General features: G+C 48.6%; 1 protein-coding gene across 6 annotated transcripts in view; it reads left to right on the top strand.

The window, feature by feature from the left end:
- The first annotated feature begins 3911 nt into the window (after nt 1-3911).
- The window catches only part of ABCA4 (ATP binding cassette subfamily A member 4), a 126132-nt gene continuing 117090 nt past the window's right edge, over nt 3912-12953 (top strand). For all 6 annotated transcript variants that reach the window (XR_012509109.1, XM_074369987.1, XM_074369988.1 and 3 more), the window contains exons 1-3: nt 3912-4050; nt 11496-11589; nt 12648-12789. Coding sequence is in view for 5 of the 6 variants with exons in the window: in XM_074369987.1 (XP_074226088.1) it covers nt 3985-4050; nt 11496-11589; nt 12648-12789 (302 nt within the window). In the remaining variant the exon portion in view is untranslated. The remainder of the gene's footprint in view (nt 4051-11495; nt 11590-12647; nt 12790-12953) is intronic.

Raw genomic sequence — 12953 nt, 5'->3', positions numbered from 1 at the left:
TTCACAATAGCCAAATGGTGGGAGCAGCCCAAGAGGCGATGGGTCAATGAGTGGCTAAGCAAAGTGGTGTATTCATATAGTGAAATGTCATCTGGCCTTGAAAAGAAAAGATATTCTAACGTGTGCTACAACATGGATGAATCTTGCAGATTATGCTAAATGAAATAAGCCAGACACAAAAGGACAAACATCATATTTCATTTATGTAGTCAGATTCATGGACCCAGAAAGTAGGATCGTAGTTGCCAGGGGCAGGGGGAGAGGGAATGGGATTATGGTTTAGTGAGTATAGCATTTTAGTTTTGCAAGATGAAAAATTTCTGGAACTGGATAGTGGTAATGGTTGGACAATGATGTAAATGTACTTAGCACTACTGAACTGTACGCTTAAAAATGGTTAGAATGGCAAATTTTATGCTATGTGTATTTTGCCAGAATAAAAAGAGTGTCGACCTCAACAAACATTTGTGCAGCAAGAACATCAGATAGTTGAGAGTAATGCCAGTGGAGTGTCATCAATTGAATTATAACAAAGTGCTAATTTTTCTATTGTAACTCAGTGAAAAATGGATTGTTTAATTTATTTTTTAATATATTTTTATTGAAGTATAGTCAGTTTACAATGTGGTGTCAGTTTCTAGTGTACAGCATAATACTTCAGTCATATAGGAACATACATAGATTTGTTTTCATGCTCTTTTTAACCATAAGTTACTACAAGATATTGAATATAGTTTCCTGTGCTATACAATGTTGTTTATCTATTATATATATAGTAGTTAGTATCTGCGAATCTTGAATTCCCAGTCTATCCCTTCCCACCCACTTCCCCCACTGCTAATCGTAAGTTTGTTTTCTATGTCTGTAAGTCTGTTTCTGTTTTGTAAATAAGTTTCCTTTTTTTTTTTAGATTCCACATATAAGTGATATCATATGGTATTTTTCTTTCTCTTTCTGGCTTACTTCACTTAGAATGACATTCTCCTGGTTCATCCACGTTGCTGCAAATGATGTTATTTTATTATTTTTTTATGGCAGAGTAGTATTCCCTTGTATAAATATACCACAACTTCTTTATCCAGTCATCTGTTGATGGACATTTAGGTTGTTTCCCTGTCTTGGCTACTGTAAATAGTGGTGCTATGAACATTGGGGCACATGTGTCTTTTTGAATTAAGGTTCCCTCTGGATATATGCCCAGGAATGGGATTGCTAGATCAAATGGTAAATCTGTTTTTAGTCTTTTGAGGAATCTCCATACTGTTTTCCATAATGGCTGCACCACACTGCATTCCCACCAATAGTGTAGGAGGGCTCCCTTTTCTCCACAGCCTCCCCAGCATTTATTATCTGTGGACTTTTTAATGATGGCCATTCTGACTGTTCTGAGGTGATACTTCATTGTAATTTTGATTTGCACTTCTCTGATAATTAGTGATATTGAGCATTTTTTCATGTGCCTATTGGCCATTTGTATGGCTTCATTGGAGAGTTGTTTGTTTAGGTCTTCTGCCCATTTTTGGATTGGATTGTTTGGTTTTTTTTTCTTATTAAGTTGTATGAGCTGTTTATATATTCTGGAAATTAAGCCCTCATCTGTCTCATCTTTTGCAAATATTTTCTCCCATCCCATAGTTTGTCTTTTTGTTTTGCTTATGGTTTCCTTTGCTGTGCAAAAGCTTGTAAGTTTAATTAGGTCCCATTTGTTTATTTTTGCTTTTATTTCTATTGCTTGCGTAGACTGTCCTAGGAGAGCATTGCTGAGATTTATGAAGAATGGACTGTTTTTAAACTATGACAGGACAATTACATAGCTGATACCTAATGACTACAACTTTTTTCTTCCCTTTGGGAATTTGGAAGGAGACCTATTCCTTCACCAGTTGTAGCTCCCCACAGCAATCCCACACACTCTCCAAGTTAGTCCTCCCTGGGGAATCTACTTAACTACTCCCAGGACTTAACCGTCTGCCTATATCCTGATGATTCCCAATTTTACGTCTCCGTGCCAAAACTGCCTGCTTATTACCTCCACTCGGATGTCATCATGGGGACCAATGTCAGTGTATCAAATCCAAGCCCGACTTCCCTCCCACTTCCTCCTGCTCCCCAGGGCCCTCCCCTGGCATTCTCCTCTCAGTTCTGAGCTCCACCACCTCACGACCTGGCCACCAAGCCCTAAAACCCAGTCGTTCTAACTGCCTTCTCCCTCTTCTTCATCACCCACTTCCAATAAGGCACCAGCCAGCTGTGTCTCCTTCCTTCTGTCATTCTAGTCCCCCCCATAACCACCTTTGCTCAGGCCTTCTGCTCCCACTACCACCCCAGCACTGCTTCCAGAATGAATTTCCTACTCTTGGCAGACACTGGATTAAAATCTGCAGTAGGCTCCTGGGTGATAAAACCCACACTCTATAGCGTGTTTAAGACTGATGATTCTGCACAGAGCCTGCTTCTGTTTGGGTGTGCCCTGCACCTGCAGGCCACTCAGAGATCACTTCACAGGGGCTCAGGAAATCTCAAGATGGTCAATAATAATCATCAATTCTTCAGCCTGGTTCCTGGTTCCCTTCCTAACCTCTTCTTTCACTGCTCCTCCGTCCACACTCTCCACTCCAGCCACGCTTCACTTCTCGTGGTTTCCCTGGACAGAATCAGCCATTCCTGCCTCCCTGTCTTTGCATACGGTTTTAATGACTTGTTCAGAAACCCAGCATTGTCTTGGGTGGCCCCAAGCAGAGGATTTAATCCCACTAGACTTCAGGTTCCTTTTCTGTAAAATAGTGCAAATGCCTACCTCATAAAATTGTGATGAGGATAAAATGAGATAACATACACAAAGCAGTTTGTAAACCATAAAATGTTATTTTGTAATTCATCAAAGCCTATCTTTAATGTCACCACCTCCAAGAGGCCTTTTTGACATCCTAGGCAGAAACCACCCTCCACCACACACAGCCCATGTGTCTTCCTGGATTCCACCAGGCTCCTTAATTTATCCAAGTTCCGGCCTCAGCTCGACAACCACAGCATAAACCCCATGAATCAGGGTACATTCCTACTCCATGGCCTTCCATCCACTCTGTCAAACTCTCTTGGGTCTACAGTCTTTGAAAGACAAGCAATTTCTAAGATTTGAAGAGGCGGCGACTAAAAGTTCCTGGTGGTGAAACAGCAGGATGTCTTCTGTCTGGGATGCCCCTTGGGATCACAGATCTGCCTCCAGATGGCGAATTTATCTACCGTGAGCTGGAATGACAGTGGCTGACCCACTGGCTGCCCCTCCTCCAGCCTGGCCTGCATCAGACATGGCTGGTCAGTCACGGCTCTGTCCTGCTGGGCGTGGAGGGTTCCAGCGGCTTTTCCGACACAGCTCCAAGTCGTTGACCAATTTCTGCACAATAGAGAAAAACCATTTACCAGCCACTAAGCTCAGAGACACCTGCAAATCCCTGGCCTAAAGTCACTACAGAGAACAATAAAGGGCTGAAAAAAGGGAGGATGACTTCACATCTGGCGAGTGGACTGGCTGGGCTTTAAAGTAGCCGTCGATCCCTGGGTGCTGGCTCAGGGCAGGCTGCTGCAGGGAACACAGCCCGGCCGATACTTGTGCAAAGAGATTTTGTCCCAGACTGAAAGGTCAGAGAGCCTCAAAACCACCCTCTTCAGGATCCCCAGGGAGGAAGTGTGAGGGTCGTGGCTTCCCACGCAGCGCCCCCACCTCAGTTCACTGAGTGCACAGCCACGAGTGTCTTTATGAAAAGGAGCCAACAGAGCGTCAGCCTGCTTTCTTCGACAAAGGGCTTACATGTAATTAAAAGGGATTATGCTTTGAAGGAAGAAACTAGCCTTTAATCACCCAGAGAAGGACACAGCAGCCTGGGCCGGAGGTGCTCCGGGTGCCGTTTACGCCCATCGCTGCAGTGAGCCCCAGCCGTAGACAGAGGGCTGGGAGCCATCTCCCGGTCTTCCGTGGTCACCAGCATGCGTTTCGCCAGGCAGATCAAGCTTCTGCTCTGGAAGAACTGGACCCTGCGGAAAAGGCAGAAGGTAACAGGTGCAGTCTGTGATCTCAAAGTGAGGTGTGGGGCAGATAGGCAGCGGAGGGCGTGGGTGGCGCGGGAGTGGGGAGGGACAGTTATCACTGACGCACCGGGTAACTGTCTGGCTGCTCCGTGAGCCTCTCTGAGAAGTGTCCTTTGCAGGAAGATGTGCTTCTCTGTCCTGAGGTGGCCGCTTTCCACCTGCAGCCCAGTGTAGCCATATTAAAGTCTGCTTCTGCTGCCCTGCACATAAATCCGTTTCTTGCCCATCCCTTTCCCTGTCCCTGGTTTTTAAACCTGCCCTTCAGTCCTCACGCCCTTGCCCATCTCTGTTGTGCGGCAGGAAGAGCCCTAAGCCCTGAGGATCAGGCTTAAAGGAAGACCATGTTCTCCAAGTGCTTCCCTGCCCGGTGATACTGTTTCATTTGCTCTACGAGGCACACTGATTTTTCACATTTCTGAAATTAGACTGCAACTCACATTCAAGTGACACTTTTTTTCTCCCTTAATGTGCAAAAAATAACAGTGCGTCTTACCAGTGATGGTGTCTTAGATTCGGTGAGCTCCGACACCTTATCCACCTTCACAGACATTTATTGAGCCTTTCAGTGACCAGGCATGGGGCTAGCCTGGACCAGGGACTTAAAGACACAGCTCCTACCCTGGACTCACTTCTAGTATGGCTGGGGAAACTCGGAGTACGGTTTGATACTGGGAGTGAGGAAAGGAGCATAGATCAGATAGCCCCTGAGAAGAACAGGCAAGACCACAGGAGGTCAGAGGAGCCCAGGGGAGGATGTATAGGTCCTGACTGGCCTCTGCAAGTTTTCTGGGGGGAAAGTAAAGAGGGAGTATATGACTATAAAGAAATAATGGACTTTGCTATGGCCTCAGGGACAAGGAAATGCCAGGTATACTCAAAGAGCGAGAGAGGGAGAAGCACAGGAGGGCTGGGGGTGGGCAGGGCTGAGGGTGGAGGAGCCAGGGAAAGCAGGGAGTGCTTGGAAGGAGACGGGGAGCAAGACGGGCTGCGGGGAGGAAGAGAGCAGGTCTGTTCAAGCCTTGGTTCAGAGAGGGTTTTCTTGGGCGGGACAGGGTTGGGGGCCACTGTAAAGATGGTCAGAGAAGGGTGGGGGCCGACAGGTGGACCATCTGAAGACCCGCAGCGAGCGTCTCAGTCGGGGCCCAGTCAGAGGGCGTCTACCACAAGGGGATGTTGGGGCAAAGCGGGTGAAAGGGCCCAGGGTGGCACAGGGGTGGCCGCCGCAGGAGGCGCCAGCCGCCCCAGAGCCGAGAGAACCAGGGGGAGAGAGTGGGACCGTCAAGTCTTGGAAACACAGAGGGGACGTCAGGAGAGCTGAAGCTCAGACCTGCGAGGAAGGGGCGTGGTGAGGCTGCTGCCGGGGTGTCGGCCCGACCCAGGAGGGGGAGCCCTCGCCGGCTGGAGGGCTTGGAGCTGGGGAGCAATAGCTTAATAGCTGGCACAGAAGAGGACCCAACCCAACCACGGGCACAGATGATCCTTCCTGCTGTGTGTGGCTTGGACGGGATGTAGGGAGGCTGGAGGAGAAGCCAAGTTAGGCCCCCTCCTCCTGGGAGACACCACTGTCCTCAGGCTGCTTTCCTTTGTCAAAGCTGGTGTGATTTTCAAATTAGAGTTGAAGTTATTTGTCACCCCAGGAGCCAGGAGCCAGTAATGAGACTCAGTCTCTTATTTCCAGGAGCTTCCCCTTCTAGAATGAAAATAGGCAAAACTGAAACAAGACTCATTATTAAATTCATTCATTTATCCATTTGCTCCTTCAATTAACAAACACTTAATGGTTCACCAGGCACCGTGCCAGGTGCTGGGTACACAATGACAAGCAAGACAATCTCGGTCTCTGCCTGAGTGATGTTTGCAGCCTATGGAATGCCGAGGAAATTCAATACGTGACTGTTTTTCCTCTTCTCCGTAAGAGACTTAAGATTCTCAATTCTGCTCTCAATGTGCTCTTCGTGGCCCTCAAATAATAAACCCAAAGTCTGCAGCTGCTGGCCTGAATTGATCCCATTCCTGTGGCAAGCACGTTGCTGTCACAGAGAATAACCCAGTTTTCAAAGACAGGGTTTGGCTCCGAGGCGCTCACAATCTCTGCTTCCTTTCCCGGGCACTGGTGGGTGTCCCCTGCTCTGGGACTCTGTCTTCTCCACACCCTGCTTCCTGGGGAAGCACACTTGCAGCCCACCGCTCCCACATTCCAGGAATTTCCTGGATGTCTGGGCGCGATGGAGACATCCGCACAGCTCCCAGTAGCTCTGACTAGGGGTCTATGGCTCCTTCTGTAAACTTTTGGTTCTTCTGGAGGTCTCTGCCTTCACATAATGGTGACTCTAAGAAAGCAAAGTGCAACACACCCAGCTGATAACTCAGCTCCTAGGTTTTTAATTCCTCAGACTCCCACGGTTTGGGGTGTTACTGCTGCAAAAACAGCTGCCGAGTTTCCCCATCCATCTTCTCCCGGCCCCCGAGGGCAAAAAGTGAACGTCTTCTTGTCCCTGCTGTCCTCCGTCTCTTTTTCTTCTTCCTCTGCTGACTAGTATTACCAAGTGTCTGGCACTGCATTAAGTATCACCTCACTTAACCCTCACCTCAATCCTGTGAGAGCCGCCCCTGCTACCCCTCATGGGTACTGATGAGCCTTTGGAGAAGATTTGTGACTGGTGGGGCCAGCCCTGGGGCTCCAGAACAGGCAGACGTGGCTGTTACCCGATTCTGCTCTTGTGTTTCAAGCCCTGTCTAATAAATGGGTTATGAAGACCACAATGATAGGATGACCATCTAATTTATCATCCAATCCAGGGCACCCTTAAAAGTGAAAGGATGCACTGTTAATACTTACATTAGGACAGTAAACGAAAACTGACACTGGACCTGGCAGACTGGGCTGTGTGGTCCCCCTCTGTGTCCTGTATGGCCAGGTGAGTTAGCCCCTGCCCTGGGGGAATTCGGAGCCAGGTGGAAACAGGTGTTGGCCCACAGCTTCTGAGCAGAATGACACATGCAGCAGTGGGGTAGAAGAAAGCACCGGCTGGGGGACGAGGCTGGGCTCTGGGAGCTCAGAAGGGAGACTGGAACTGGAAGGGGTGAGAGAGGTCTCCTCAAGGAGTTTGTTCCCCAGAGCATGTATTTCCAGTGATAAGAGCTCCCCCACTGCTGGGGACAAAAGACATCCACCCACTGGAGGGTTTATGAAGACCATTAGGTGTGTCTCCTGCCCCTTAGAGCCCTTGGAGTCTAGGGCCGTTGGGGTCATCCCCCAGCCTCAGCTTCTGCATTAGGGCAGAGTATCTGGGGAGGCCTGAGGATTCATGAGAATGGGGGACTTCTCAGCTCCTGGACCCCTGACCTGGGCATCTGGTATAGCTATGACCTTTGGCCTAGGGCCCAGAATTAGGTGAGGTGAACCTGGCAGGTGGGAGGAGGCTGGGCAGCCAGCTCCAAGGGTTCCCAGGCCCTGGGTCATATTCACCCAGCTTCAGAACCCTGTCTGGGCTCTCAGGGCAGAAGGGAGAATCCGGCGGCTCATTTCAAGCCTTGGCCACCCGCTTTCAAACTGAAAACAGGGTAGGAGGGAAGAAAACCTAACTGGCCAAGATTGAAAACAGCAAGCACGACTCTGCCCTTCCCTGAGACCCCCTCCCCCCTCCAAAATGGATTGAGTGGTAAAGGGAGGGGGAGGGGAGGCAGAAAAAAAGAGAGAGAGAGAGAGACAGAGAACAAGGAAATACCAGTTTGGGGAAAAAAAGATATCCACCGGCCCCTCCTGAGCTTCGGCTGGGCTTAATTAAAGTTACAGACATATTTAAAGAGAAGGGATGGGGGAGTCAGAGCCACTCCGAAAACATGTTTTTAATTACACTGTGGAATTTCTCCCTAGGGTATGCCTGTGCGCAGCTGAGCATCAGGGACAAAGATGCCGCTCTGGGCTGGGGGCGCTGGGCAGATTCTGGGGGAGGGAGCTGCGGCCGTTGTGAGGCCTTGCCAGGCTAGAAGAGAACTGCTGGTGGTCTGTGTGCTGGCAGTGAGGTATGAAATGCAGCCCTTCCAAAACAAACTCTGGCAGAGGTAGAGAAATAACCCTGACTCCTCAACAAAGGGTTTTCAAAGATTACCAACCACTACCTGTGTCAGTGGTTCTCAGCCCCAGCTGCACATTGGAATGACCTGAGAAATGTTAGCAAACAAACAAAACCCATCAAACTGATGTCGCACGGCCATACTGGTGTAACTGATGTGGGGCGTGCCTGAGCTCCCCACAAGATTCCTATGAGAACCGTAGGCCTAGGTTAGCGTAGGCGGTCAGTCGAGAGTCAGGGGCTACAGGCAGAAAACGGCAGCCCCAACTCGGATATGTGGTGGCGAGGAACCCCGGCCAGGCTGTCCTTGTGCTAGGGCTAGGCAAGGAGTGGAGGAGGAAGGGGAAAGTCTGATCTGGCCTCCCTCTGGTGGGTGACAGACAGTTCAAAGGCCGGGTAATTCAAATCACAAGAGTGAGTGAGTGAGTGGGTGAGTGGATGAGAGAGTGTGTGACTCACATGTGCAAAGAGGGGTGAGATGCACTAGGTTAGGTTTGGGAACTTTGTCCACGGGACAGGTAGGCCAGACAGGCTGACCCTCTCCTGGTCTAAGCCCCTCTAACATACAGAATAGGGAACAGTGTGTGGTTAGTTTCTCAGGAAGCCCCACATTTCCAAACTGGCGACTGGGCAGTTCTGACTCCAGAAAGGGAGAAAAGGAGCAGACATGAACGTGAGTGAAGGGCAGGCCTGAGAGTGTGCAGATAATTTTAATAACTCCTGTCCTTCGGCTCTTACAATGTGCTGTCACCTGTACTGTCCCTGTGACACTTGTAAGAACTGAGGGTCAATAATAAATGGCTCTTGTTTGTGGAATGTCACCGTGTGCCATTCTCTGCATTAGCTGTTTTACACAGTAAGCTCATTTTATCCTCACAACTGCTCTGAGAGGTCAGTCCCAATATCACGTGACCCCATTTTACAGATGAGACCCTTAGGCATGGAGAGGCAGAAGAGGTTACCCAAGGCTGTAAAGCTAGTAGGAGGCAGAGCCAGCCAAGAACCCCTGGTACTAATGCACTCTTAACCCTCAATAGAAGCTGTAGGACAGAATAGTTCCATTTCCCAGATGAGAAAACTGAGACTCAGAAATTAAGCAAGCCTTAAAGTGATTCCTAACCTAGATCTTCACATTCCCAAGTCAGTATCAACATTTAACCTACCAGACTACTCCCAGATAGACATCGGTACATGGAAGGTGGTCAACTTACTAGATGAAAAGCCAGTGTTGCAAGCAATTGTCATAGTCAAATATGCAGAATCTGGACTGGTTGTCTCATGTCTTTGTTAAGGACACCAGGAACAACTTCTGGTTTCCTCCTTTGCACCTATCACTCACATCAGTATCTTGTCAAACTTGCTCCCCAACCTGGGGAGGTCCAGGGATGGAAGGCATGAAGCCAATATACGTGTCCCTGGGGGAAACAGTTTTTTTAAGTCTGCAAACTGTTGGTGACCTGAGCCTCTGTGTCACCTCCAGCTTTTCCTGGAAAAGCCTCCTAGACCAGTTGACAAAGTCTCCCTCATTCCACCGATATTTACTGGCACTTACAATAAGCTTGGCTGTGTTGGGTGTTAGAATCAAGTAGTGACAAGGATAGATGTGGTCCCTGCCCTCAGGGAGCTTAGAGCAGTGAAGGACCCGCCTTTACAAAGGAGCAATGAACCTGAGGTAGGACGAGTGATAAGACAGGAGTGCAGGCTGCTGTGGGGACAGCTGTGCTGTCTCGTGCCCAGCAAGGATGAGCGAGGCTGCTAACAGTGAGCCAGGGTACCGGGGAGTCTCTGCGCCTCCTCCCTTGATGTACATGGCCCGGGGAGCTGCCAACATTCCTATGGCTGTCAAGTACGCTTGGGGTCAGTCCTCTTAACACTGGGTGGGAATTGTCCAATATTGGTGTTTTGCCATTTTGTGGGAGAATGTGTAGGGGGAGCCCTGAAAATGAGTGTCTTAAGGAAAAATCTATTATTCTTTCTTCTTCCCATAACGTTTGTGTGTTTCCTCTAACACATCCTCCCTAGACATATTTTGAGTAAAACAGTTTGTGAAAAGTTACAACTGCATAATTACTGCCTGCCCTGAACATTTTTTGCCTGTTCTTCAATGCATTATCCTTTTCTGCTCATTGACTTATGTTATGGTTTGTAATCATTTTGTTGCCAGTAGACCTTACCAACAGGGAAGGAACAAACGTTTATTGAGCACCTGCTATGACGTCTACCATTTTGCTGAGAGTTTAGGTGCATTTCTTTGGAAGAAACAACAAAGGGTTACATTTAAAACCATGTGCACAGCCCCTAGCTGATCTGTAGATACTTACATCTCTGTTCTTAGCATCTGCTTCAATTCTCCTTTGAATTTTATGAGTTTCCTTCCTAAGGTCTTCGGATTGGGGACAGGGTAAAAGAACTATTACGTTCCCGGGTACACATCCCTCCCTGCCCCCCGCCCCCAATAATCCTACCTCTCCAACGCCACCTTCTTGTGTGGCGTCCCAGGGCGTGGGCTGCAGCAACCAATTCTTTATTCCTCCTTTGGACTCAAGAGTCCTTAAACTCTAAACTGCACCTAAATTTAAATCCCGACTTTCAATCGTACGTTGGTATCAGCAGCCTCTTCCAGTATTGTAAAAACCCAGGGCAGTATGCCCTGGTTTGTTTTTTTAAGCAACAAGACATTGTTGAAGGAAAATGTTGGTAAATCCAGATTTCCGTTGACTTTGCCATGGATCACAGTATTTCACAAAGGCATTTGTGCCTTTACACATTCATGCAGTGACCACACTTGCAAAGTCTAGTGTGCGCTAGAAGAAGACAGGGTGGGGGGAGGGGCAGAGCCCTGGCCCTGGAGCAGGAGACTGGATTTTGGTTCCAAGGCTGTCACAGCCAATGTGACATTGCGCAGGTCACCCGCCATTCATGGGCTTCTGTTTCCTCATCTGCAGAAGGAGAGGTTACACACAGACCTTTACTACCTGCAGCATCAGCATTACTGGGAGCTTGTCAGACGCGCGGGGTCTGGTGGGGTCTTACAGAGTCAGAATTGGCATTCCTGTGCACAGTAACATCTGAAGAGCACTGAAGTACATATTGATGATTCTTGATGAAAGTCCAGGGCCATTGCAATTTTCTAAAATAAATGCAGAGTGGACCCTAGATGGACACCATGTCTTGTTAGTCTAATATATCAGAGTAGAGGTAGTGTGGGAGATGGGATAAAAGAAGGGAGTCCTTTAAGTAAATATACCACGTGGAGGTGAAGTGTGTCTGCTCTGGGTATGTCTGCAGTAATCTCTTAACATCTCTGGCCTTTCTTTCATTTTGTTTTTCCAGATTCGCTTTGTGGTGGAATTGGTGTGGCCTTTATCTTTATTCCTGGTCTTGATCTGGCTGAGGAATGTCAACCCACTCTACAGCCAACACGAATGTAAGCATGACAGGGGGAGCCCTGGCAGGCCTGGAGGTCTGCTTCATTTGTTTAGAAAGGTCTGGAGGGTTGGTGGTGCCAGGATCGGATCTGCTTATCACCATTTCATGCCTACAGTGCAGGAAACAGAGATTTATCAGCATTATGCAAACTAATTTTTAAATCTTACACATTCTACACAAATACTTGTAGTGGTTACTGAAGAATTGTGTAATTATTTTTTGTTTGTTTCTGTTTTCATTTTTTTTTCCCTATCCCTGAACTCTTACCAGTTTTAAAGGGAGCAAATTATGAATGAGTTCTTTAAAAAAGTATGGAGACAATTTAGGGATTTGTTATACATGGTGCTAAAGAGAAATGAGGAGAAGGGCATAAAATAGTATATTAATAATATGGTGTTTCTCAGACCCCAGAGGTGTCCTGGGACATAGGGTGAGGCTGTGAGTGCCTCTTCTCTACTTTGTCCCTCAAAGAAAGCCTTCGTCTGGTTTCTGGCCAGGATGAGCTCTGCTGCCACAGCTCCTGGTTCCTGCTCCTCGCCCTCTTGTTCACGAGTCCCAGGCCCCAGGTTTTGAATCAGCCTCCTGTCCATCTAACCCTTGCTTCTTTACCTCACCCCCCCCCCAAGGAGCCCATAACCTACGTCCCTCTTGCATGTAGAGGTACACACTCAGTACACAGTTGTCGAAGGACTAGATGACCCTCTTCTCCTCAAGCACCAGCAGCTGGAGGAGGCTTCTTGAGCTAACATCCTTCCACCCCTCTCCCCTCCCAAAACCATGTGTTTCTCCTCTGTTCCCCCTCCACGCTTCCGTCCATGCCTCCAGCAGGACACCTGTCCCTCTCCCCGCTACACTGGGAGCTTGAGAGAAGACACCCTGTCTCCGGCACACAGCACAGGGCCTGGCATGTATTAGATGCTCCTGCTCTCAAATGTTGATGAATGAAGGCAAGCACCAGAGGGGCCGGGCTCCTTCCTGCAGCGGCTCCAGCTTCCAGGCCCTGCATCCCACTTGGTGTCAGTGAGTAACTCCTTGCCTTCATTTCCTGTCTTAAAGGCCATTTTCCCAACAAGGCGATGCCCTCAGCAGGAATGTTGCCGTGGCTCCAGGGAATTTTCTGCAATGTGAACAATCCTTGTTTTCAAAGTCCCACCCCAGGAGAATCTCCTGGAATTGTGTCAAACTACAACAACTCCATGTAAGTGCTGCGATCCCCACCACACGGGGAGGAGGCCGTGTACCCTTTGTTCTCATCTTGCTCCAGAGCCCACGTGTGGGCTCACAGACCGTGGAACGCTGCCCGAGTGTCTTTGTGGCTTGCCGAAAACTTAAACTCGGAGACGCAGGGTGCGTTTCCTCTCT

This window comes from Camelus bactrianus, chromosome 9, assembly GCF_048773025.1.
Source record: "Camelus bactrianus isolate YW-2024 breed Bactrian camel chromosome 9, ASM4877302v1, whole genome shotgun sequence".
Lineage (NCBI taxonomy): Eukaryota > Metazoa > Chordata > Mammalia > Artiodactyla > Camelidae > Camelus > Camelus bactrianus.
The sequence above is the reverse complement of the archived record's forward strand: the minus strand, read 5'-3'. Positions and strand labels throughout refer to the sequence as shown.